This window comes from Cornus florida, unplaced genomic scaffold, assembly GCF_030987335.1.
Source record: "Cornus florida cultivar Cherokee Brave unplaced genomic scaffold, ASM3098733v1 CherokeeBrave_3.0.0_Hap2_Chr04, whole genome shotgun sequence".
NCBI lineage: Eukaryota > Viridiplantae > Streptophyta > Magnoliopsida > Cornales > Cornaceae > Cornus > Cornus florida.
Genome location: NW_026775574.1, coordinates 102,921,631 through 102,944,753, shown reverse-complemented (window position 1 = coordinate 102,944,753; position 23,123 = coordinate 102,921,631). Strand labels below are relative to the sequence as shown.

The following is a 23,123-nucleotide window of genomic DNA, read 5'->3' as shown; positions in this document are numbered from 1 at the left end:
CAAAGCTAATTGATTCCACATGCATGTTGCATCAAATTCTCCACAAATAGTGCATTATAATTTTGATTATTTGGTTCATTATATAAATAAATTTTCACAAAATTATACAACACTGTAGATTATATGCATATGCAGACGACTAAATGGAAGTCTTGGTGATATATATATTATTGTTAAATTATCCTTACAATTGAAATATATATACCTTTTGCATGTTGGTTTTCCGAATTTTTTTTCATGAAATAAGTTTGAACTATTAACATTTGATGGATCAGTTCAATTCAACCTCTCCAATTTAAAAAAATGACCGGCCTCATGGACTTATAATCAATTCAATCTTTCTAACATTAATTTTTATTAGTTATGTTAGTCCGCCATGTATCAAATATTCCTGAACCAACTAATAATTTTCCGCGATATTCTTGGGAAGTAATCAATCCTGGAAATTTTTTGTGTGACGCATATACTATATCCAATGCATGCGTCAGCTTGAAAATATATATCATCCAATGCATAGCTGTACAAGTATATTTATATACAAAGACGTGTGAATGTGTGAGAAAAATTGAAGTAGTTAATAACAATAGTTATATATATTTTCATAACAACAGGTATATAGAGAGAGAGAGAGAGCTGTACGTTTAGGGGTGGGGTTGTATATATACATATGTAACAGTCCATTAGACAGCAAGAAATTAGAATATCCAAAACCTTCAACCCTAGCTTAATTCTTTCCAGTTTCAAAATTATGGCTTCGTCCATCCCTTCCCCTTTTGAAATGTACCCATTCCCATTAGGGATCAAAGTGAGGGATATAATCTCTTTCAAACTCTCTAAACAGAATGTCGTTACGTGGACGCCGTTAATGGTTGGTCTGATCAAGAGTCAAGGATTAATTGGCTTCGTCAATGGTGAGGTTCCGGCACCACCCAAAAGAGTCACAGTGGCTGATGAAGGTTCCCCCAACGGAACAATGGAGATTGACAACCCATATCACGAGGCTTGGGAAAGAACAGATGCGCTTCTGAGAAGCTGGATTTTAGGGACGGTCGATGAAGATTTGCTTCCAAGTTTGGTGAGCCTGCAAACTGTCAGAGATATGTGGACTACATTAGACACAGTCTTAACTACTTCCCAATTAGAAACTAATATGGGTAAGTGACTCTGTGTACGTGGATTATATTATATATTTTGTGAATATATAATAAGAATATATACTGTTAGCGATCATATTTATGAGAATATCTATTTATGTAATGAATTAAATGATAGTTTTTCGAAAATTGAGCTGAACAAGTGATGTAGGACAGAATTATGCACAGTTCAATAAGCAGTCCAATAAGTTCATTTTCGACAAATTAATAGTATTTTTTGGGTGGAAACGACCCATTGAGAAAAATCCAATAGCTCAACAAGTTCGTTTTAGACAAACCAATCGTATTTTTGAGGTAGAAGTGACCCATCAAGAAAAACTCGCTAGCTTTAGTTTGTGGGCATACTGGTGTTGGGTTGAAAACCTTCATTTAGGGCTTTGAAATCGCATTTTATTGTGTTATAGTTTTTAGAGAGAATTTATTTTTATGCTAATTTTTAGGATTAGTTTGCTTGTAGAATTATATTTTAGTTTGCTTCTAGTATTGGGTTTTCACTATTATAAATATTAATGTATTGCAAGAGCATAATTTAACCTTTTATCAATAATATTTCAAAATTCTTTATCAATTTATTTCTTGTTTTGTGGATTCATGACACCCTACTTTGTGGATTCAAAGTAACTCGTTCGTTCCTTGTGAACAATCTATTGCTTTCTCCTATGTCAACAAGGGGGTTTTTTTTTTTTAATAATAATAATAAAAAAAAACCTGTTTGAAAACTATTTTCAGTTAAAAAAAACTAGAACAAATGAATACCCTAATACAATAAATTTGTGTCGACTGTACTCCAGTGCCAAACACAGAAGCTCCAGTAGTGAAGAATGATAATCTATGCAAATACCTACCGCTGTACAGAGCTGCAATCACAGATGACTGGAAGAGTGCCGAAGAGTTTCTGAAAAATGAACCGGATGCGGTAAGGACCGTGATCACAGGCTCATTGGAAACAGCAGTGGTGGTAGCGATAAGGTCTGAGAAGGGAAACCAATTCGTGAAGAAATTGTTGAAGGACATGTCAAAAGATGATGTGGCACTACCTGATGAAGATGGCTGCACAGCTCTTCACTATGCTGCAATATGTGGCAACATGGAGGCAGCCAAGTTGTTGGTGGAAAAGAACCCAGACTTGCCCAACATGGCGGACAATTCTAAATTATTGCCTATCCACCACGCTTCTATATTCGGCCGAAGGAGTATGGTTCTCTACTTATTGGGTCTCACCAACAAAGATATGGAGCCCAAACTACTGGAGGACCAACGTGGTGCTACTCTTATTAATGGTCTAATAGCTAGTAATCAGTTCGGTAAGTAAAAATTACAACTATTTTTTACCTTCCATCACTAACCAGTTTTAATCATCAACAAATATATATTGACTATATATATGTTACAGATATTGCTATATTGATGATTAAAAGATACCCTGAGTTGGCATGCATACAAAGCTCTCCAGCACTGAACAGGATTGCTCTCAAAAGATCTGCATTTCCAAGTGGAGCACACTTCAACTTCTGGCAAAGTTTAATCTACTCTTGTTAGTCATCGATCTCTTCATTTCTTTATGTATACCACTTAGTACTTAATTTGTCTTCTTGTTAATTTTTCTTTTCTGTTTTGATTATTAATTATTTATACACGAAATGATTATGTATGTGATGAATATCACAAATATGTGGGGGAAGAAAAAAAGTGATGATCACAAATAGACCGTCTATACATATATTTATATACTAATTCGTATAAATATATACTTGACCTCACATGTATATGGTTTCAAGCACCTAAAATGTATGATATACTCCTCTATTGGCTATCTATATATATATATATATATGGGTTTTTGGCATTTGCACAAGAATAATATATATTACTACTAACTTAAGGTTCCCCCATTTAGATGTTCCCCCGAAGTTAGAAGACTCTGCATATCAAAGTAGCGGAGGAGACATTGAGAATCCAGTCAATAGCGCGGTTTCATTTCGGGCTTATGGTAGGATTTTGATATCATTTACGCAAATACATTATATATAATATTATTCATATATGCATTAATTATCTATGTCCTTTTTTAAAGGTTATGGCTTGGATATGTGGATTTGAGTAATTTTACCACGGGTAGAAACTAGTGTGTCCTCGTGGCAGTACTACTACCTCTTTGATCGATCATGATAGGTTTTTGCTTTTGTTGTACATGCAGTGAAGCAGAAGTTGCGTCATATATTCTGGCAACTCACTGAAATGTTAGGTAAGAAATGTGAAAGCACTTCCAAGATTCCATCAGTTTGTTGCATCTAATACTGTATTTAAAATACTACTCATGTCTGCTTCAAGTGATCAGTTTTCTAATTTAGCCATAAAACTACGGTTAAACACTATTACTATTGGTATTTAAAGGCCTGTGTGCGAAAAAATAAAAAAGAAGAAGGCCTGTGTAGTCGTGTAGGTATTTCTAATCACTCCATCAATCTTAAGTTCATTTGAATCACAGTGCCACAGATGAAGAAAATTCAAGAGAAAAAACGAGTACACCATCAAGCTCATCAGCTCGTGGAACTTCTTTGCAAGAAAGTTGTGAAATTGGAGTACTCTAAAGCAAAGGAAATATTTCAGACGTCTGTAATGATTGCAGCCAAAGTTGGGATTCCTGAAGTTATTGAAGAGATTTTTGCAGCATTTCCTGATGTGATTTATGCTAGAAATTTGAAAGGAGAACACGTATTCCATATTGCAATTTTGAATCGGCATGAAAACATTTTCAATCTCATTTATCAATTGCGCAGAGAGGTGAGACACTTGGTTTTAGCAATTCCAGACTTCTTGGATAAGAGTAGTCTAGATTTGGTTGCATGCTTGAAAGATGAGCAAAGAGTCAATCTTAGAGCCAATGCAGCTGGTGCAGCTTTACAAATGCAACGCGAATTGCAATGGTATAAGGTAATTTCAATTAATTTCTTGATATTTAGTATTCTTTCCTAAGTTGATTTTGTTAAAGTTAGAAGCGCTCTTGCTTTTCAGTTTTCGCTAATGGATGGATTGGGTATATATTCTGATTTTGATAGTGGCGATATTGACCATATCAATCTTGAATTTTATGTGGAATTAAAATTGCTACCTATAAAAAATATGAATCCTCACATTTGTGTGAGTCGTACACATCAGAATGTTTATAGGAAAGTTTAAAACAGATCTGTGTCGTTACTAACTTTACTTATTTTAACAGTTAAATAATTAATTGCATGCAGCAAAATAAAGTAAAGTATAAAGTTAGAGATGACACCAGGATTTTAGTGAGGAAACCTCAGTAGATAAAATACGTCAATTGTAATGGAAAAAACCTCGTGGACTTATGCAGTCCAAAGTAAACCAATATATTATGTTTGGAACAAAGTATATCGAACTTTGACTCTGGCTCATACCCTATCGTTCTGCGTTCTACACTACACCAACCGCTGACGATCCTCTGGCTTTGCGACTCCCCGTCCAATAGCAACTCGATCTCAGACTTACACTTGATATTTGTAGAAGAGTAGCAGGTAGATCAGACAGCACTTCGCGAATGCTCCAACCCTTTCAAAGTGTGACTGCATTTACTTCTGTTCTTCAATTCGTCTGAATGATGTAGAAGATCTGATTTGCCTGATCGATGTTAATACAACCGTATGATCACGATCAGGATTTGAACACCGCAACTCTAAACTCACTAGACGAATATGTGTGTGTTCTAGAAAGATATCAGAAAAATTAACTCTGATTTTCTGCAAAAACAATCTTCCTAAGGCTTTGAATAATATCTGAATAATAATGTAAAAGCCGTGAATAAACCAATGTATATGACATGGTTTATATAGAGTATAGAATGACCTAATCCCTCTGGAAATAAAGTAAATCTTGTGCATAAGATTTGGTACAATTCTAGACCAACTGGGAAACAATCAGAATAAGGTAACTGTAGTTGTATTGCAAACAGGAGTTCTTGAACCGGTTCAAGGAAGCTGAACCAGTTCAAGTTTGGCAGTGACTCATCTTGAACTTGTTCAAGGTTGGCAGAACTGGATATTCGAATTCTTTCAGTCTTGTTTCATTTTACGGAAATTGCAGACCAATATGGAATGTGTAGAATGTCCAACCTTGTTCAACTTTCTTCCTATAATGGTGTTCTTACCCTTTTCTTCACAAACTCTTCAAATATGGTAAGTTTAAACCACTTCCCAATTCTGTAGTCCCTGTCGATTTTGATGACTTATAAAACAAATATCTTATATTACAACTCAACTTGGACCGGTTTGTCTACAATAATTGCCAAAATATAAATTAATATCTCACAATTTGGACATTGGTTTATATAAATCTACTTAGATCCTATCCATTTCTTTAAGTAAGCAATAAATGTTGAATTTATTTAGGTTTTATTTATACAGTGGGTCTCAACACCACCAAAGAATTTAGGGTAAATTTCACCTAGACCTCTTGAGGTTGGCGCATATTTCACCTAGATGGAGATTTGGTTTTTAGCGACCACTTAGACCCCAATTTGATTTTTGGCCTCAAACACATGCGAATGGACATTTTTACCCTCAAAATTTTAATAGTACAAAATATCTTTAATTTTAAATGACATAAATGCCCCTCTTTCATCTTTCTCGTCTGCGTCTGCGGTCCTCCCACCCACCCCATTTAGCCACTAACACACCACCTCAAAAAATGCATAAAACACCCACAAACCACCACCTTTGTAATCAATCAAACAAACCAAATCTTACACCCAATCACAATCCCACAATCAACACCCCAATTCACAAAATCGGAGCATGTAATTAACAATCCACAAGAAAAATAAATAAATAAATAAATAAATAAAAATTCAACAATCCACCGCCTGCAAATCAAACCCAAACTAGGCAACGATGGCTGCCATCGAGACCTGCAAGACTCAACAAACCCCGCTGGAGACGAATCCGAACCAGAATCGGACTCAAACCATGGCAAAGACAAGCTCAGCACCCCGTCGCTGGAATTGCGCTACAGGTGCTGATCGACATCTTCCTGAGGAGAGAAGTCACGGCGTGTTGGAGGTCCTCTTTACCGCGATCGACGGCGATTGGTGACTGTCGATGCAGATCTTGACCATCGGCTAGAGGTCTTCCGGTGATATGCTCTCGATTATCTCCGTTGAGAAATTCTCGCGTTGCAGAAAACCCAAGCTCAGGGACCATCTGGATGATAGCGAGATTGTGGCTTCGGATGATGGCGGCGGCGAGCTTGAGATTCAATCATCCCGTCCATCGCCGAGCTCCCTCATCTTAGCCGCTTCGATCTCATAGCTGACCGCCGAGAGTCCATCCTATTTGTCGGCTCCCGATTTAGTCATCCTGTCCATCGCCAAGCTCCCTCATCCTCGCCGGTCAGACTCAAACGTGCACAGCTGCAGTTCATCCACAGCCATCGCCCGAGCACGCCGTCGCTGTCATCTAAGCCGCCGCTAGTCATCCACGGCCAAACCGATCTCCCAACCTTCTCAACCGCCGACCTATATTCGACTCCCCTGTTCTATTTATTGGGCTCCTCTCTCTATATATATGTGAATCATTCTTTCTCTCTATATGTGAATCATTCTCTCTTTCTCTCTTCACAAATATCAGAGAGGTCTCACTTTGCCAATCTACACTCTAGCCTCACTTCCCCAACAGAAGATGGTGTGGGTTAATTGGGATGATTGTCTGAGAGGAGGAAGAAGAGGAAATGTGTGTTGGGGGCAGTTTAGTCACAAAAAATAGTCAACACGAGGTCAAAGGGTAAAATAGTCATTTAACACCAAAAATTGACATTTGGGGTGTAAGTGAAATTTTAAGCCACTAATTGGGGTCTAAGTGATCGTTAAAAACCAAATCTCCATCTAGGTGAAATATGCGCCAACCTCATGGGGTCTAGGTGAAATTAACCTAAGAATTTATTTAGGTCTTATTTATACAGTGAGTCTCAACACCACCAAAAAAATTTATTTAGATCTTATTTTATACAGCGGGTCTTAACACCACCCCCAAAAAAAAAAAAACTCAATCGGATACGATTAGAAACACACACCAAACCACTAATAAAAACTACCCTCAACCAATTTGAATGGTGCATGTAAATTGATTGGGCGTACTAATGACTTAGCATGTTCCGCACACCTATACTTGCGTACTTTAGTTGAGATACTCACATTCATAATTGAGATTTTTATTTTTATTTTTTATTTTTTATTTTTTTTAACATAAGAGTAGGAGCAATTTCATTGAATAATTTTGATTAGATGAGACATACCAATATACGGTATGCCCGGTCACCCAATATCTTAAAACCAAAAAAAAACAATCCTCAACTTAAGAAACTAATTAGCAAACAACCTCTATCTCTATGTTTATTCGATTTTTTTTTGCAAAATATGTAAATTATTTCAGGTATTTTGATTATTACAAAAAAATAAAAAATTATTAATCCATATATATTTAATTTTTATGTTACTTTTTGAGAAAATATATAAAATACTAAATTTCTTTACACCATCTCATATATATTTTCAATTCTGAACTTATGGTTTGATCAAACGGTTATTTAATGCCAAAATCATTCATTTTAATGCAGGAAGTAGAAAAATTTTCATTGGATTACCACAAAGACAACCGAGATCTTGAAAGAGAGGTACCCAGAAAGGAATTTAGTAAGACACATGAAAAGTTGATCAAAGAAGGAGAGGAATGGATGAAAGACACAGCCAACTCTTGCACAATTGTAGCAGCTCTCATCGTCACTATAGTATTTGCAGCTGCCATCACTGTACCGGGCGGAAACAGTGGCGATAATGGTCATCCAATTTTCTCCAACGACAAAGTTTTTTTAATCTTTGGTCTGTCCGATGCACTTGCTCTTTTCTCGTCCACTTCTTCTCTACTGGTCTTCTTGTCTATCCTCACTTCACGCTATGGAGAAGAGGACTTTCTGAAAGTCCTACCCAGGAGATTAATTACTGGTTTGGTAACCCTATTCATATCCATAATATCTATGATGATAGCTTTCGGTGCCACACTCTATCTAGTGTTTGGGGATAAGAAACCATGGATTTTTGCTCCTATAACTGTGCTTTCCTGTATACCTGCGGCCTTGTTTGTGTCATCACAATTTCCTCTTCTTTTGGATATGATCAAATCTACATATGGCACAGGCCTTTTCTATTCGCAGAATGATCGTATCCTCCTCTAAACCAAATAAAGAGAGAGGGAAAAATTAAAAACTTGTATCGTCTACCAATTTGACATTTTTTTATTTTTTTTTTACCGTGAGTGTTCATAATTTCCTGTTTGTAAGAATGGTTTGGCACATTTCTGTTATTGATGCTGCTATGATAAATAATTTGAAGGTTGCATTGTGCCTCCCTCTTACGGTCATATATAGACTTGTATGCATTCATGAAATAATCATATGCTTATCTCAACAAAATAAAGATTTAGACAAGAAAAGAACAGGCAATAGATGTTTGATGCTGAACAAAACTTTATGCCCTAATCTAAGAAAGTATATATTAATTGTTCATCAAGTTTGAATGCCATGTAATGGGTGATTATCAATTGCAGACGTGCTAGAACCGTTGGGTCCAAATGTGTGGCGACGACTCTTTATTCGTGTAGCTGTTGGTGTCCGATCAAACAGAAATCTATGACAAATGGTCTTCCTTTTGAAGGTTTGCCTATATCTTGATGTTTCACTTCATCAACTCAAGCCGTTGTAGGTGAAGACCTTACTACATTGGTCTTCTTTTGACCATCTTGCTTCCGAACCATTTCCCTCATTTGTAAACCCACATTGATGGTCACAATCTGCGAAAAAAAAAAAATTTTAATTAATTAATAATATGTATTTATTTATTAGTATCTCGTCAAGAGAAATTTATAGCATGTAGGATATTTTTTGAGCCACTCACTAGTATTGTGTTGTAACTAATGAGTCTTTGGAATTTTTTTTTATTTAACTTAGTTGCAGTTAGTATCTTTTAGAAATGTTCTAAACTTAATAAAATGTACCAATATTTTATATTTGTCAACAATAACCCTAAGTTGACACCAGAATTCTAAACCAAAACAAAATCTTGAAATAGCTTGAACCAAAAAATTTCTTAAATCTTTAAAGTCCTAGGGATGAGTTGCAATATTTTCTACAGTAAACAAAATAACAGTACTCTCTTTTTTTATATGAGTATTTTTTTCCTTGAATGAAATAACAGTACCATTCATCCAAAAGAAAAATAAAACCATCAGAAACAAAACTCTAATCTTGTTCTCTCCAAACACAAAACTGTGATTTCTAAATGTTAATCTCTTCAAACTTTGGGAACCCGTAAATGTTTAATTACTAAAGTACAAAACTCTAAGTTATTAGGTAAAAATATTTATAAAGTTTTTGTTAAATTTTTAATCTCAAATTCTAGTCTCTTTAAAGCATGTTTGACCAAAATATGCTAGAACTTAACAAATTTTGCCAAAAATAAATGAACTGTTAGAGGTCGACGACCTTGCCAAAAAGTTACTAGATCATCCACCACGAATCTATTGAGAAGATTGAAAATTTTGAGAGAGCTTGAGAGGTAAAAGAGAAAATTTTCACTTTATTTATTTATTTATTTATTTTTAAAAAAATGATGATATATTTTTCTAGTTATAACAAAAGATTAGCCAATGTCATACATTTTGACAATATTTTAATAAAAACATGTTAAATTATAATTTTTGTTGTTTTATTATGAGTTTTCATTACACTATTATTTTCATTTAAATTAGATGAAAGAGTTGAGACTTTCATAAACCTACAAATATAATCCACCACCTTCTCAAGTTCAAACTCTCATTTTTTAAGACTCATACACATACTCTATTATCTATTTACTTCTTATATAGTCCTGTTCCTGTACTTATGGGTTTATATATGTCCTCTACTTTTTAAGAGTTTTTGGGCAACAAGATACATAAAGAGTCAACAAAATGAAGTGTTTACTGACAAATTTTGTGGCTTCTCAAATCGAAATGTAATAATCCTATTATTGACACAATGGGCAAAAAATGAGAGAATATATATTTTGGGGGCATTGTTGGCCCTTGCCGTTTCTTTGAAATGCAAGAATATTACTACTTTTTTTTCCCTGGTTAGAATGTTGCTAGTTGTTCATTATCAAAATATTTTTTGCTTCCTTTAACCCACCTAAATTTTGAAACATGGAGCACAATATGATTAAACATATTCTTATTCATCCTAATTTGTTCCATGCATTTTATGTGACTCAAATAAACTAGATGGTACCGGAGAATGGAACACAATATAGTGGTGTGTGAAACCAGGTTAGGACTAAATAAATAACACCACCTGAATTTGAAACTCACTTCTTTACAAATTACTTAATATTCTTATGTTCTAACATCCTGAAACTCTTCCGAGAGATTAGTTCTTATATTAGCCTTATAAGGGAATTAAATTAATACTATAACATACTTGAACCTTATAAATTCTAGAAGTTGAAAGACAAATAACTGTGCAGGTGCATAGAATCATCATATATATAGTATTGATTCTGCAATTTTTCTACTGATCAAAGATTGTATATAAAGTTTGACCTTTATAAAATATATATATATATATATTATTTATTTCTAAACGAATAGAAATATCAAAAAGGACACAACCATAAATAAGGAGGTTTGCAAGATTACATTATCAAATTAGGATGAGTAAAAATTTGGCTGTTTTGCTACCCTTTAGAAAGATAAAAAAACAATTGAAGGTGAGAGTAGAGTTCCACACCTAGTGGGCATTTGTGGGTGTGTGTGAGTATTAACCTAACCGGAAATAATAATGATAAAAATATAAATAAAAAAAAGTTAGCAAAGTCATAAGACATTGAACCCACAAAATAATGACCAAAAAGAAAAACAAAATAAAAACTCACCATGTGGCATGAGGAACCAGTAACTATGCTCATGGCCTCAGACGGATATAGAGCGTAGTACAATTAACTTAAGGACTGCCATCCTGAAATCACAAGTACACTTTTTACCCCCACCTGCTCGAATTGACACTGCATTGAATTACATATAAAATCAAAACTTAATCATAAAATCTTAAAACGATGAGTATATTACCGGATTGTTCGAGATAAATCATTACATTAATTGCACATATGTTAGGAAATATATTTGATGTTTCAGTGCAACCAATTGTCTAAACAAAATATATAAGCTCCACCAATTTAGTTATGTACACGGAGTCACTGAGATTTCACTATGATGAAGACCAACACGAAATTACAGAATAATTAACCACCGCCCCTGCTACACTCCTATAGAATTAGGGCAACATAATAAGTGTGAAAATAGTATAATACCCCAAAAAATTTTGAGATCCACACTTCCAATCTTGAGTGAATGGGTATAAATTCTAAATTTGCAAGAATGTTAACCTCATATTGGTCTCCGTTGTATAATTTCTATCAAGGAGAAAACTGCAAGCAAGTTAAGAGCATTTTGAGGTATTGATTACCATGAAGTTGAGTGTTTGGATTCTGAAATGGACCAAAACAATATATTGATGTAATTGAAATGACATCTGATTATTACTCAATGTGTAACGACCCGAAACCATAGGCAGTGACAAATTATTGTTCGGAGACTGTCCACTATAATCACCAAGTAAATACAAAGAATCGTCAAATATATACAGGTCATAAAACAAATCTCTACAGTTTTCTTACAAAAAATAAAAATCTGACCGGTCCAAGTATGTCCCATCGGGACAACTGGGTAAATGAAATTGGTCTGTATAGGTTATGTGGTAGTCCAACTGGTCCCATATAGTGTGACTGGTGGGCACTGTGACAGTTTGCTATAAATGCTACCGAAAATCCCATACTCTTTAATACCAACTCCAATACAACAATCAACTGATAATACATAATCATAAGGACTTAAATACATTTAATACTTGAAACATTTCAACAATAACAATTCACAAGCAAATCATCAAATGCCTAACATACATCAAACAATATATTCATAGACAAATCAGCATAAGCTCCTTTAATTGATCCTTAGTACCTGCAAAATGGTGGGTGAGACAAAGTCCCAGTACGAAGAACTCTAAGTGTTCCTAAAGGATCAATTGTACAAATAGATGAACCAAACAACTTTCATCATATTAGAAACAAGGAGCTCAAAAAATGATGGTTAAAAGCAAGGAGTATTCTCAAGAATTTGGTAAGGCACATGCAATTTAACACACAGGTCACGTTCATGGCAACAAGACATAGAATAGAATCCAAATCACACAGAGCAACCCAAGTTAGAGAAGAACCCTACCATCATGATGAACATGAAGATGATGATGATGATGATGAGATGATGGTGAGAGAAACCCTAATTTCTTCACTTTACTTGATCTTCTCTTTCCTTTGTTTCTTCCATGGCCGAATCTCTCTTTTCTCATTCCCTCAGTTCTCCTCTCTCTAAGTCCCTACATGTGTATGATACGATGTGAGATACAAAGATAAATAGGGCTTGCAAAGGGAAAACGCATCCTCGTGCATGAGTGATGAGAGTAAGATGAAGACATGTGGCAAGGTAAGGGCTGAGAATTGAAACAGTTGGATTCCACTAAATCCTAATGCGCATAATCACCAAACTTCCAACCTTATCTCACTAATCACACAAGAGTCTCCAAATAAAATACATAACTTCTATAAATCATACTTTATACCCAAAGTCTCTTAACAATGATAAAACTCTCAAATTAAGCCACAAATCATAATTAAAGCTTAATCTAAAAATTCGGGGTACTACACTGTGTGAGGGAGAAATTAGGAGTTTGCCTATCCGTGACAACAAGATAAATGAGACTTAAGTGGTATGTGTATATATAAGATAGATTTGTGGAAGCAGGGGGGAAAAAAATTTGAGTTTCTATCAAAGGTAAGAGGCAAGGAGTCCGACCATAATTACTATGGGATGCAATACATAGAAATGAATTTAAAGAATAAAATATTAAAGGAGAAATTGTGTCTAATAGATAAGGAAAGACAAGGAGAATTCAGGATGAGAACTACCACATTTGGGGTTGCAAATGAACCAAACCAAGCCAACCTCTACGTTGTTCATGAGGCTTGGCTCGAGATCCCTCGAGGTTGGCTAGGGCGAGCTCGGGCTCAACTCGGCAGCATCTTGAAAAGCTTGGGATTGGCTCAGCCCGAACTTGTCTACATCATTTTCTCCTTTACGACTTAAGATTCCAAAAAATTGATCTTCAAACTTCACAACTCAATGGCACATGATTTCATTAACGGCAATGGTGTTGAGATCACTAGATGGAGACTGAATGGTAGAAATTACAAACTAACCACAGAGAGAGAGAGATCTGATCACGTGGATCACAGGGTATCCAAAAGTAAAGCCATCTCTCTAAAAACCCATTTTCTTCATACTACCTTTTATTGAAAATATTTCAAGTGATTTAGTCATATTTATCACTGTTAATATTAAATCTAAGAAAAATATTAATTGAGTTTTTAATTTCCTTTTCAATTCTTGTTATTAATTTCAATCAATTAGTTTATTCTTATTGAAATTTTTTCTTTACATGCTATTAAGTTCCTAATGTGGAGTATGTAGTATCGAATTGTTCTTTCATATTTAGGCCACCGCATTAAAATCATAATTTAACATAATCATTCTATGTATATCAGAACGAGATGTCGGCAATCTCCTTTTTATATATGATTTTTTTGTGTTCCTAATTTGATGGCTAAGAAGAGGAGCAAAAAGTACACAAAAACAACGGTACATATAGTCATGTCATTCTTAAAGGCATTATTTAAAGATCTTGCCTTACACCTCAAATTGTATTGAACCGGCCCTGGAGGGAACTGAACTAGGAAGCTGGGTGACTACACCACTGTGCAATAAATACATAATCATATAATGTGTATGTGTGTGTGTGTGTGTGTGTGTGTGAGAGAGAGAGAGAGAGAGAGAGAGAGAGACCTATAGAGAGAGAAAAGGGAATATATGAGTGGAGAATGTCCAAGGTGGAAGAACCCCCCACACCATAGACACGATTTCTTGAAGAATTGGGTTAGAAAAAACACACTTTTGATGTGGGAAAAACTGAACTTTTACTCTGAGTGTATATTTTCTTGTGAAATATTGACTTGATGATCACTAAATATGTTTTGTTTTGTTTCTGATTATTCTGGCGTATCTTCACTTGCATTTCTTCTAAATATATGAGTTTAAAAGCATGATTATTTTCAGAAAATTTGATTCTGGACTATATATAAATGTTACAACCTTCCATTATTTTCTGTTGTGAAATTCATGGTTTACATCAATATCCAACTGTTAAAACTTTAAACAGTAAACATTTAGGAAAAACTCTTCATTTATAACTTGAATTTTGGAAAGCCAAGCCAAATTTTAATGGTTTAAGAAATGATTGTGGGGTATATAGATTGTTATTGCATTAAATAATATTTCCAAAATAAGTAAGTAGGGTAAGAGTTACCCTTGGGTGAAAAGTCCTAAACCCACGTGGTAGACCCTTGTTTGGTTAGTCAATGGTTGGGGCCACAACAAAGTGAAAGGTTGGCCGGTGGATAGCTCTTGGAGGACCATCATTCTCCTTGTGTGGGTAGTTGATGGTTGGGGCAATGCCAGTGCAAAGGTTGGCCTATGGATTCCTCTTGAAGTTCACCTTGGTGGATAAAAGTATTCAATTTGTTGAGATGAAAATGGAAATCGGGGGCTGATTTTGTTGTCAGGGGCTTATTTGTTATTACTTATATAATATTGGGTGCTTATGTGTAATTTCTGAAACTTGTTAGTATAAAAAGAATGAAAGAATTCTTCTTTCATCCTTTCTCTCTTTCCCCATCTCTCTCCCTTTCTCTCCTACTCTTTCTTCATCTTCTTCTTCATCTTCTTCAACTTTATTCTTGTTTTGATTATCTCTTAAAGTCAACAAATGTTACCTGAAATCTAAATGTCTTTTTAACAAAAGTATTTTTGGCATTGTAGACACCCCATTTCTTCCCTCTCAATTACTGAGTTAATTGACGGGAGATCATGATCTCCGACTCACACCCAAGAAGATACAACCGTATGTCATCTCTTATAACTCATCAGTCATCTCTTCGTACTCAGATGTCTCACATCACATCCTTTAGGCTCTTATGCCCATTAGGACCTCTTTTCGACTCATATCTCATCCTTTAGGTTCGTATGCCCTTTAGAACCTCTTTTCGTCTCATCCTTTGGACTTGTATACCCTTTAGGACCCATTTTCTACTCATATCCCATCCTTTAGGCTCGTATACCCTTTAGGACCTCTTTTCCACTCATTTCTCATTAGGTTCGAATGCCTTTTAAGACCTCTTTTCTGCTTCGATCTCACCCTTTAGACTCGTAAGGCCTATAGGAAATCTTTTTGACTCGTATGTCATCTCTTAGGACTCGTATGTCCCACCTCATCCTTTATGCTCGTACTATGTTCGACCTAATTCCCACACGATTCGGTATAACAGGGATACATAGGCAACCTTTTGGTTCGGTCACAGCACCCCACATCATCTCTCTCTTTCCAAACCATCGTATGCAAACTATGTTCGACCTGATTCTCACCATGACATACATGACTGAGATACGTAGGCAACTCAGGTTGGTTCTGGGTTTGGTCACGCCACACACACAGTTTTTCATTTCCCACACTCTTCCATCCTATCCATATGCCTATTAAGGTCTTAGATCCCTCTCACATATAGATCTGGTCTAACCTTTAGGCGACATTAGAATCACAAGCAACATAAAATGTAAAGTAGCCATACTAGGTGCAGGTGTCTTGGGGTGCTTAACACCTTCCAACATCGATATTCATCATACATTTCCATGCTTAAATTCAACTCATTTGATCTTTGATTAGTCATGATCACAATTTAATTGAACCTGCTTTGGAAGATTATTTGACAGAGGAGGGGGGGGGGGGGGGGGGGGGGTGTTTTTAATATCATAAGAGCCTCTTCTTACCATAATAGGTCATGAAAATTTGTTTTGAAAACCAAAAGGCCAAACCATGAGGTGCGACACAGCCAAATTTAAGTTATTTTACACATTGCAACACCCCCCGTTTGTGATATTTTTGAGAAATTCATAAAATTGGCGTCTTTTTATTTGAACATACTCCTTTTACTCAAAAGGGTCTATATAAATTTAGGACACACAAAAATGAAAACAATAATTAAATTTGACACAGCTCTAAGCCTCTATGTAGTATTTTGTCGTTCCTCTCGAAACCAAAGCTTCAATCACTCAAATTGACCATCTACCAGCCCTGATTTATTGAAGAGAATTCCAAAAGGCTTGGAGGTTGAAATGAATCTGAAGTATTGTTTTCTGTTAATTTGAAACAAACATAATGCCAAAAGGTATGACCAATAATCTCTTCTCCTCTCCTTCATTCTCCCTTCTTTTTCTTTCTCGAGAAATGATTATGGTATTTCTCTTGTACTTTTCTATTTCCTATAGTTTGCATGCATATCTCTCCATCTTCTACCTTCCTCTCCTGTTTTTTGTTAACCATCTCTACAGTTTCTTGGCAAATTGGTAACATTTTGGTCCAGTATCCAACCACAAATTGCGCAAACTCTAAAAATTTATTAGCAACCATAATTTCTAAATAATCTTTGAACAACCTCTTTCTCATAAGGTTATAGTCATACTCAAATAAGGTTTCACATGCAAGTCCTAAGCACAAAGAATGTTAAATTGACACATACAATAATAACCTTTTAATACTTAATGTATTTAATGACTTGCTACACAGAAATTTGAATCTGCTATTTTTTATTTTTTGTTTTCCTTTAGCCATGGAAATAAATGGGGTTAATGTTTCATATAATAAATAGAAATATCGAAAAGTAGACACAACAAATGACAATAACAGATACTTCCCACATTATGCACCAATTTTAGTTTAAAAAAACAAACATTTTTCGTCTCTCCAGCAAGTGTATCTGCATGTTACTCAAATCAATCATAAGATGTTTAACTCACCAAGTAGCATGGGTCTGTAACAACCATGCTCATGGGATCAGAGAGAGACATCTTCGTACCCCAATGGATTGGACTTTCTTTCTTTATTTCTTTCTGGTGAAGGGAAGAGACCTAATTTCAGTCCACGATAAATGGAACAAAAAGAGACAACAAAGAAATAAAAGAGGCTTGCCTCGGGACCATCAAGCAGTAAAAAGCTAGCGTAACATTCTAGAATAGAGTATTTGTTTTGGCTGGGAGACATTTCTATTAGCATGTTCTGACCACAATAGCTCTTCTTGAATCCTTAAGATACCATAATTTGATATCAGGATGGCAGTCCTTAAGTTATTTTTTGATGTTAAGAAAAATAATTATTAAAAAAATAAATAAATAACTTAAGAACTACATCCTGATATCATAATTGTGGTTTTCTCCTCCATCTGCTTCCAAAACCTCTCATACAAGGTCAGATCACCACTGCATGTAAAATTAAAACATATCTAAAATATTAGCTATAAAAGATGTAACACAATAATGTTATATTCAAGATGTTGTATTAATTTAAAGAATCTTGATGTTTGCTTGTTTAGGAAAATTATGGATTGCATCTATCATTTAATACATCAAAGCCTATTCTCAATATTTAATGTGCCTATTCAAATCATTGCATTCGTGAAATTGTTAAATTTCTTTCTGATCATATATTCATATAGTATTAGATTTTAACAATTAAGAGGATATAAAAAATAGAGTAGAAATAAAAAAGGAGAAAGAATAAGGAACTGAAAGATTTGTTACTTTACCATAATTATGTCCTCACATATAATCCTCCACATTGATGAGAGACTTCGATAATATGCTTCAGTAATAGATCTTTCAACATCGTTCCCTCTCAATCTAGAGAAAGAAACTAAAACACTGGAAGAGAAAGAGAGATGACACAATGTTGAAACAATGGGAAAATGTGGGTGATATTTATAGCGAAGCCTCCAAGAATGCATCTGGGGTTCAAGTGACAAATGAGTGGCTCAAAGTTGGGTCGATAAGGCACGTGTCACGATGCATGTGAAGATAAATTAAAATAACATAACAAGATTTTAGAAATGCCAGCAGTGACGGTTCCCGGGTTAGGTTTTTAAAACAGATAGAAAAATTTATATCCGTCAAAATTTTTATATAGCATAATTCATGTGCGTATATAATAAATTGGGGGACTAGACTACAGAATCTGCATTTAGAGAGAGAGAAAAGCTTAGCGATAGATTTTTTTTAGTTTTTCCTATTAAAAGAAAGACATAGAGTTCTCGAGATATCTTTAAAATTCAATTTCCATATATGAGTATATATAAGCTGGAGTTTAATTTTTAAAATTGTATAAAAATGTATATATAAAAAAATAAATTGCTTCGAGTCATGGCAGTGTTGATTCTGTAAGAAATCTCAAGCAAGCCTTTCACCACTTTTCCAAACTATCACCACATTCTATTAACCTCTACAAAAGTTCTACATTTTTCTCAGGCCTTAACCCATCTACTGAGCTTATCAACTCAAACCTCTTAGGTATTAAATATCTTGAGCTCCCTCTGATTTCTACTAGCCTAACTTCAGTGGACTGCGATGTTAGTCAACAAAATTACCAACACAATTTCATACTGGAGAACAAAATCTCTCTCCTATGCAGGCAGACTACAATTGGTGAAATCAGTCCTTATGAGCATCCATTCCAACTGGACTTGCATTCTCATACTACCTATATCTATCATCAATGATCTTAATGGCATTTTCAGAGCATTCCTATGGACACCTATGCATCAAGGTGGCTATACCTAACATTGACATTAGCACAAAGGCTGCTGTGCTGAGCTCAGACAGCCATGGACACTCATTTCAGACACAACAATAGTATATAATTAAAGGAAGATGGATTTGGCAAATCAACATACCTCAACAGTGTTCATATAGTTGGAGAAAGCTTCCTCAATTAAGAGAGATTGCAACTTCATCTCTGCCAATGGTTGGACCTTTAGCCCAGATCTCCTCAACCTGATTCCTGAATTAAGCCACATCACTCCCAAACCCTTCGATCGCAAACCAAGCTATTTGGGTACCCACTTGCTCTTCAAATGCCCAATTTCATCCCCAATCTAGAGGTTCATCTTCATCCTCCCAATTGGACCCATTGGAGGACACCAAAAAGCTCGATCTTTCTTCATCTATCTACCACATATGGCAAGAGAGGTCGATCTCGTTCGTTCACAAAACTCATCAGTTCTGAGGATGATTCTCGATTCGATCAGAACAAACATCCAAGGATGCAACCTCGTGACGAGTTTAGAAGCTGCCACCACCACGTCCCCAAGATAAGATGTTGATTCCATCGATCCAACCGAAGAAATTGAAGATTGTTATTTGGGAACTATTTTAATGCTTTGGGCTCTCAGGTATAATTTTGGGCCTGCAGTGCCTATTATTCTTGGAATAGATATCGTGTGCACCAGCTCATTCCATGTTGTTGGAATAGATATGGAGTGCGGTGCACCTGCTCATTCTCATTCGAGGTTGTTAGAATGGATATGGAGTGCCTAATGTCACGGCTTAGAGTTTCAGTACCACTCTAACTGCTTCCGTGCGGCACCAAGACGTTGCTTTCACTCTCGCAAGTACTTGGTCAGCCTAACTCCCGTGCACACCTTAGCCAACACACTCCCCTCGTGCGCTTACTAGTGTTGTAGTTGCCCTCGCCCTCTCCTCACCTGGCTTGCACACTCACACACACTAAGGCACTTAAGTTGGCAAGGAAAGAACACTTCTATTACTTCAAAGAATGCTTTGTACAAGGCTAGCACTCAAGCTCTCTACAAGGCTTTCAAGACTCACTCTAGGACTTGTTGTTTGCAAAATGAAGTCCTACTCCTATTTATAGGCATCCCCATCCCTAATGGATGGCTAGGATGCATTCTAACCAACGGTGGAGATTGATTATCTAGAATCTTCTTCCACCTTCTACACATCTCCATACATATCTACAACATTCTAGAACCCTCCATACTACTCCACACAATTCTGGAGAATTCTAGAACCTTCCACACACTTCTAGAATATACTACACATATCTAGAATCTTCCACACAACTCTAGACTACTCCGGAAGACTCTAGAAACTCCACTTGCCATGCAGTTGCCATGCAGCGTCCTCCTTAGCGTCTGCGTGTCACCTGCGTGGTACAACCTCCATAGGCGGGGCGTGACACCAAGGTGCATGGTGCACCTGCTCATTCAAGATTTTTAAAATAAATACTGGGTGCCCAAGGTGGGCATGAATAAACAGGGTGTATAGTGCGCTAGGCTCACCCAATATTTTTTTCCCATTTTTCGATTTATATAATTTGCTTACAACACAACGCACTCACAATTACACCTTTTGTTGAAACTCAAAAGAGATTTTTCATAGTAATATAGAATATAATAAATATAGATTTAGATATATATTTTATTATGTTTATTTGCCTTCCTTATCGATTTTATAATAGGTAAAGATAGCACAAAAGATACATAATTTGTCTTACTTACAAACATGCATGACATAAAAGAGCATCATAGCACTTTAATTGGTGAATTAATTGCGGATAAACTGATGCTTGGAAATACTGAATTGGCACTTTGAATTTGAAATTGGAAAAGAATTGAATTTCTTTATGTTAAATTAAATTTCCTTCGATTCAAGTCCAATACATTGATTCGGTTCTCCCAAACATAGCATCAATGTAAGTAAGAGATCGAAAGTTCTTTCACAATCTAATCAATATAAGTAAGAGATCGAAAGTCCTTTCACAATCTAATCTTATAATATCATTATATAGATGCTTGGCGGCATCGAATCGATAACCGAATAAGGTTTCATGTAGATGCATGCATTCTCTTTCTAAATCCCCTTTCTAAAACAGAGCCACACTAGGCTCAATGGGACAGCATCCATGCATCATCCGGTGGTGCTATTTGCTTATGCTTTTGCCGAGTAATTGGTTTCCATTTTTGCTTTGTATACAATTTGCATATATCAAAATCGTACTAAATGACTTGCAAATAAAGAAAAATAATTTTGCAATCTTTAAGCTGAGCTGACATAGTATTAATGTTCCATTCTTTCCTTATTACTTTCCCCCTTTTCTTATTGGGAAATACATGTGTATAGTATTAATTTCAATAAATAGAAATATGAATGAGGACACATTAGATGATCAAAACCCAAGTAACAATACGAGTATATGACTTTATTTAATTATTAAGCATGTGTATCAGGAAGTTGTTGACGCTAAAATCGGCTGGCTAGAACCGATCTTAAATTGAGATGTTGCGGGCGTGTCAGAACCAATTATATGGTTCAATTGTGAATAGTCAACTTGCAGTCTCTTTGAGGAATTTGACTTTCAGGTGATTATAGGAGAAAGAGAACAAAAATGCTCCTTAATGAGTTCTAATTGCCTTAGTTAAAAGGACTATTCAATAAATAAATTATAGTAACGTTTTGAGATAATAGAATGGGGAAGAAGTAGATATAGAAAGAAATAGAGAGGGAGAGAGATAAAACAAGATTTTGAGATAGATAGAGATAGGGAGAAAAAGAAATAACAAGGATATTATTTTGGGAAAGAGCTTGAGAAAGCAAACAAAATAATATAAAGATTTTGAGGGTGTTGGACCTTTACAACAAATACTTCTACAATTATTTATATAAGTCATAAAGAGTCCTAAAATGAATAACTATATAAAAAGATAGAAAATAATTCCTAAACAAACACTATTAGATAAGACATATCATATCCAATGTGCTAACTCTTTTGAAGAGATTACATATTCTGATAAAATCCTTCTTGATATCACTTCCCTGCAAATTCACCGTAGTTGAAAAAATACGATGATATATCTCTTCCTTTATCTCCCATAAGATAAGAATAATTAGGGATAATAACAATTCTACTTGATCCAAAACTCTTATAATAAATCATTAATTATCTCTTTTAACAATTTCAATTATCCTTTCATAACCCAAAATACGTATATAACTACCACATCATCATGCCACCTCACTGCCACATAATTTACCAAAATGGGTGTCAACAATGCCCCCCAATTTTAAATGTCTTATCGGTTGTCAGCCACTCAAGTCGATAAGATATTTGAAATTTAAAATATATTAGAAGGAAATTAATGACTGAGCTAATCACTTGGAATAAGATTGCAAATCAAAGAGTTCCAAAGCTTTAATTCTTCTGAATCACCCTAAGATGATTTTTTATTTCATATTAGCCAAATCTGTCGACTTAGGCTTCTTTTTAGATTCTCAGAAAGTTTGCCGATATCTCCTGCGCATAAAACCAGGAGCCGCCATGCATTTTAACTCTATTAGCAAATCATGATCATGATCGGCAGGGATTAAACTGTTGTGAAGCGTTATTCTAGCCGATCTGCCTATTATCTCTATGACATTATGACAGGACGGAGTTTTCCTACCTGATTTCCTTTCTGCCGATTTCGCATTCAGCTCCATTGGCAGGACTATATCATGTCCAAAAGTCCATTTATCAGCAAGCATGACGTCACTATAATCGGCAGAAGTCGAAATATGTCGTAGAATAACCTTTGGCGATTTTACATTCGGCTCAATCGGTAGGACTGCATCATGCCCAAAAATCCACTGATCGGCAAACATGACCTCACGATAATCGGTAGGCTGAAGTGGAGTGTATGGATCAATAAATAACTTTTGTTAGGGGTTTGCAATCACATGCCCCCTGGCGGCCATTGGTTTTTTAGCCAATTTTCTTTTAGCCGATTTTCTCAACCAATTTCTAAGTACCCTTTTGAAATTAACA

At 35.4% G+C, this 23,123-nt stretch overlaps 1 protein-coding gene and 2 long non-coding RNA genes across 3 annotated transcripts; 1 reads left to right on the top strand and 2 right to left on the bottom strand.

Annotated features, from left to right (window-relative positions):
• The first annotated feature begins 6,058 nt into the window (after positions 1–6,058).
• Positions 6,059–8,393, top strand: LOC132305491 (ankyrin repeat-containing protein ITN1-like). Its single transcript, XM_059803126.1, has 2 exons — positions 6,059–6,226; positions 7,779–8,393. Exons 1-2 carry the CDS (start codon positions 6,059–6,061, stop codon positions 8,391–8,393), a joined length of 783 nt encoding a protein of 260 aa, XP_059659109.1.
• A 194-nt stretch (positions 8,394–8,587) lies between these two features.
• Positions 8,588–17,435, bottom strand: LOC132304334 (uncharacterized). Its single transcript, XR_009481578.1, has 3 exons — positions 17,270–17,435; positions 11,125–11,253; positions 8,588–9,007 (listed from the first exon to the last, which is right to left on the bottom strand). It is a non-coding gene; the product is annotated as an uncharacterized LOC132304334 (long non-coding RNA).
• A 6-nt stretch (positions 17,436–17,441) lies between these two features.
• Positions 17,442–19,188, bottom strand: LOC132304335 (uncharacterized). Its single transcript, XR_009481579.1, has 2 exons — positions 18,055–19,188; positions 17,442–17,728 (listed from the first exon to the last, which is right to left on the bottom strand). It is a non-coding gene; the product is annotated as an uncharacterized LOC132304335 (long non-coding RNA).
• Positions 19,189–23,123: the final 3,935 nt, after the last annotated feature.